Consider the following 4,823-nt stretch of genomic DNA (forward strand, 5'->3'; position numbering starts at 1 on the left):
GGAGAAAGGTCCAGGTCCCCAAGGAAGATCTCCAGCTAGCACTCTCTGGCCCTCGGACCTGAACTCGGGGTCCAGGCTGCCCCGTGGGCAAACCATCCCGAGTTCCTCTCTCTGGCCAGCGACAGCCTTGCGTCCCCAAACTCTCCCTAGGCACTGAGGCAGTAGCAGGCGTCCTGTTCAGCCCTCCTGGGCAGCGGCGGAACAAACCCCAGCTGCTCCAAGCACCCCGACTGGACCCTGGGCAACCACTTCTGTCCGGGTGGCTCTCCCCCGGGTCTGAACCCCTCGCGCCCCCGCGCGTCCTTCTTTGTTTCTGAGCTTGCTCTGAAAGTGATGTAACGAGGCCAGACTCGCGCGCTGCTTTCCCTCTTTCCCAGACTAAGTCCTTCCTCCCTCCAGCACCCGGCGCTCTGCGCCAGAGCCGGGCGCTGGGCTGTGCCTCCACTCCACTCGCAGAGCTCTGGAGACCGACGGGCACTGTTGAGAAAGACGCGCTCCCACGTCCCACCTCCTGGATGCAGAGTCAGTGGGGAAAGCGAGGCTTTCCTTACAGAAACAAGGGAGAGAGCCGAGGGGACAGCTGTTGTGGAGGTTTCTAAGGAGACTGAGACTGGCATCTTTCCCTGCTCCTGGGAGACAGCAGGAAACCTCAGGTACCTCAGTGACCCCAGTCTCTGTATGTTTATATGAAAGAGAAAGAGGCAGTAAGAAAGAGACAGAGAAAGAAAGAGAGAGAGAAAAACAGGAAGAAATAGAGATCCAGAGACCGTGGTTGACAGACAAGTGGAGACAGACAACGCGTAAGAAAGATAGAGACTTGGTGGGTGGAAAATTGACTTGTTTGTTTCCTTCCTTCCTTCTCTCTTTCTTTCTTTCTTTCCTTCTCTCTTTCTTTCTTTCTTTCTTTTTTTAACCCACTGTGGTTTTGCTTCTGACAGAAGAGAGAACTGCTGCTCCCTAGCCAGCAAGTAGCCCCCAATCTGGATGGAGTGAAAGATGCGGCCTGATGATATAAACCCGAGGACTGGGCTGGTGGTGGCCCTGGTCAGTGTCTTTCTGGTCTTTGGCTTCATGTTCACCGTCTCTGGGATGAAAGGAGAGACTCTTGGAAACATCCCCCTCCTGGCCATCGGGCCAGCCATCTGCCTACCAGGCATTGCAGCCATTGCCCTGGCCAGGAAAACTGAGGGATGCACCAAGTGGCCTGAAAATGAGCTGCTATGGGTTCGCAAGTTGCCCTGCTTCCGGAAACCCAAGGATAAGGAGGTGGTGGAACTGCTGCGGACCCCTTCAGACCTGGAATCGGGCAAGGGAAGCTCAGATGAGCTGGCTAAGAAGGCCGGCCTCAGGGGGAAACCCCCGTGCCAGGGGCAGACAGAGGTGCCTGTGGCCAATTCCATCACCACCCCCACACCCACGGAAGGAGAACGCCAGAGCCTGGTCCAGAATGGGCATCAGGAGGAGACATCCAGATACCTGGATGGCTACTGTCCCTCAGGCAGTTCCCTTGTCTACAGTGCCTTGGATGCCAAGTGCTCAGCCTGGGACAGATCTGACTGCCCGGAGCCTGAGGACAGCATCTTCTTTGTGCCCCAGGACAGTATCATCGTTTGCTCCTACAAGCAGAACAGTCCCTATGACAGATACTGTTGTTACATCAATCAGAGCCAAGGCAGGTGGGACCACGAGACAATAGTCTAAGCTTTGCATACAAGAGTCGCTGTGTTGATAGAAATGTGACTACACTCAGCTTCCTGGGGAAGGAAACTGCCCTGCTCAACAGCCTTCAAACTGTTAGAAATTGACTTGGTATGTGATGGGTGTGCAAGCCTCGGGTGCCTGAAGGCATGTAAATAGGCATGTTGGGGACACATTTTAGAGAAGGGTGATGAGGGTTAAGGACACTGAAGAGGCAGTGAGTAGGAGAGAAAGCAGTTCCAATTGCTTTTTAACAATTAAACCATGTTGGATGTTTTGTAAAATAACCCAGAAAGTGCTACTCAGCACCTGCTAAAAGCAAGATAAATCTAGAGTAGGCTGCAGATATCAGGCATGAAATGATACATGGGCTTGCCATAGGGAAACTGAGCAGCTTTCAGTCGGAATAAATCAAAAGACAAAACAATTTAGTGCTTCGTTGTATGAAATGATTTTTTCTGGTGAAAGCTTTTCACACTTATTATTTGCTGAAAGAAAAAAGTCAAGACAGAAAAGCTACTCCCTCCTTAGGTGGGATGGTTTTTGGAGAAAGGGGAGTTGAATTATGTAATTGAGTTTTATGATATTATCCTCTGACAAGATCAGAGATTTCAAATAAAGTAAAATAAGTGTGTGACCAGCTAGGTAAAAAACTAAAAATTTTAGATGGCTATGTTACTTCTTAAACTCTTCATTTAAATTGATCTACTGGGTCTTTATCTTAAGTGGTTTTTTTTTAATATTTGCTATCATTCATGTATAATTTCCTCATCGGGTGCAAAATGACTTGATGTAATATTTTCATTAATTAGAATTTGTGTTCATCAAGTCCAAATGGGTTTTACATATGTATACAAGTGTCTTTAACATTTCTGGGAGTCCTGGTAATAACTATTCCTATATGACTTTTGAAATCTGAAAGCTATGAAATCAACACAATAGTCTTGAACTTTATGCAGAATTTACACAAAATGCAATGGTTAAACTTCTGGAAGTGTCATTATTTGTACATTTATTCAACATTCCCAGAGACTATAAATGCCAATGAAACAAGAGTTAATCTAGTAGATTTAACTAAAGCTCAGTTTTTATTAAGTTCACCTAATCAGTGAGCATTGCATGACAAAGGTCTGTTTTATTTCATACTTAATTTTTTGCTGCTGAGGGAAAAAGGCACAAAGGGATCCTAAAATGTATTTTCTGTTTCAGTTGCTTAACTATAATAGACAAGAGGGCAATCAGCCAGGATACCATTTAGTCCCTATTGAAGAGAAATATTGAATTATATAGAGAAATCATGGTATATTTCATCTTGAAGATCAGAATGTTTTGTCTCCTTCAAAGAATGATGATTTATTGTTAATGTTCAGAGAGTTTCAGCCACTTTTTCCCTAAGGGGGAATTGAGGACACAAATTCTGGCCATACCCCTTTTGTATATTTCAGATCCAAGTCTGCAAGCCTTTAAGTGTAGCATTCAGTCTTAAGAATCATGCCCTTAAAAAGCAAAATTTCCAAACCAAGTTCAACATCAAAAGAGTATGATTTTTTTTTTAGTAGGGCTTAAATGTCAGAAAATGAGATGTGTGATCCTGAGCAAATTTTATCTTCTTGTACCTCAGTTCTCACTCTTCAGAAATCAGGGAGGAGTGGGACTGACTTACACTAGAGTATGTCTATCGTTCATTCCTGGTTTGAATATTCTATGGCATCATGTCAAAGACACTTTATATAATGCCAGGGGATGAGATATAACAAAATGCATGCCAAAGTTATGCAATTCATGATAAAAATTATATGACATGGATTAACTTCTTACTACTGCTCAAAATAATTTTGTAGGTGTATGAAAGCTGATTTGTTTTATTGTCAAATATTATTTATTTACCAAATACCTTACTGGAAATAAAATAAATATGTTAATTAAAGATAAAATTTTTTTGGTATATAGCCCCCAAATAATCCAATAGATGCAATAAATGTAATCTACTTTAGATTTGGCATGGAGGGAAAATAGTTTCCTAAAATCACAGTACCCCTTAAGAATTCTGGGGCATTTTGAAAGATGAAAATCATGTTTCAATGAAGGTGAAAATTATTGGATTATTCTCTTAGGAATAAAAACTTCTAATCTGAACCAAAAAAAAAAAAACCCTTCTAATCTGTTTGCCATTTGTGGACATCTTCAGGGATGAAGAGACAGCAAGACAGCAAAGAGAGATGTTCACAAAGACTCAGCAAATCCTATACAGGGTCTGAAAAGAGATGCTTGCAGTGTTAAGTATGGTTTAGGTGTGGAAAAGTTACTTTTTGATTTCCTGGAATTAGTTCAAACTCCTTGAGTTCTATTTCAGAAGCAACTTACGTTGGTCTTCTTCTTCCGTCCACCTACTTAAGATACTTAAGGTATCTAAATATGCTCTTGAGGGAATTTTCTGCAGTGCTAAAATAATGGTTTGCAAATGTTGACTGCGTGGCTTAACTTTGACCAGAAAGAATAAAATGTGTGATTGTGTGTGTGAATTTTTTTTTAACATCTTATATTAGGTAATCCCTTCCTAATATAAAGGAAGGTAGCCTAGTGCCCCAAATCAACACTCAGTGGTTGGGGAAACATTAGTACTATTCAGGGGAAAGCATCCATTCTGTTGAACAGAGGTGGAAGAGAAGGAAAACAAGGTGAGAAACACGAGTGAGCTTGTTAGAGGAAAACAGCAGCTCATTCTAGTCAACAGATGTAGCAAATATTAACGTAATAGACAGGAGGACTATTCCCTGTATACATTTGAGACAGACATAAAACAAACTAGTTATTTTTTTTTTACTTGCTACTAATCCAAATAGTCATTTCAACTTGATTTTAAATAGGCATTTTATTTTTGAAATTATTTCTATTTACTTTTTCTTGTTCAATATTCCTATCTATTACGCTCATGGATTCTTTCTCCAAACTGCTTTTTGATGTTAAAGTGTGAATTCAGCCAAGATACCCATGCTAGAACATATTTAGACAACTGTTTTAAGATTTAGTTTCTGTTACAATCATGGCAAACAAAATCCATATATATTTAAGTTCAGACTCACTTCCAAACCCTACTAATCAGGTCCTTTGGAAATGTTTTCAAT

General features: G+C 41.9%; 1 protein-coding gene across 2 annotated transcripts; it reads left to right on the top strand.

Moving 5' to 3' along the window:
• The first annotated feature begins 357 nt into the window (after nt 1–357).
• Nucleotides 358–3,555, top strand: TMEM215 (transmembrane protein 215). 2 transcript variants are annotated; one of them, XM_032860355.1, is made up of 2 exons: nt 358–800; nt 939–3,555. In XM_032860355.1, exon 2 carries the CDS (start codon nt 997–999, stop codon nt 1,699–1,701), a length of 705 nt encoding a protein of 234 aa, XP_032716246.1. In that variant the 5' UTR covers nt 358–800; nt 939–996; the 3' UTR covers nt 1,702–3,555. The 2 variants fall into 2 exon arrangements, with proteins under 2 accessions (XP_032716246.1, XP_032716247.1); XM_032860356.1 differs by having other exon boundaries at nt 358–653.
• The last annotated feature ends 1,268 nt before the right edge of the window (nt 3,556–4,823 follow it).

This window comes from Lontra canadensis, unplaced genomic scaffold (genome assembly GCF_010015895.1).
Source record: "Lontra canadensis isolate GAN:19392208 unplaced genomic scaffold, GSC_riverotter_1.0 scaffold19, whole genome shotgun sequence".
Lineage (NCBI taxonomy): Eukaryota > Metazoa > Chordata > Mammalia > Carnivora > Mustelidae > Lontra > Lontra canadensis.

Bases quoted from the DNA above. Each gene is read 5' to 3' on its own strand.
- TMEM215 (XM_032860355.1), top strand. From the start codon at position 997: ATGCGGCCTGATGATATAAACCCGAGGACTGGGCTGGTGGTGGCCCTG.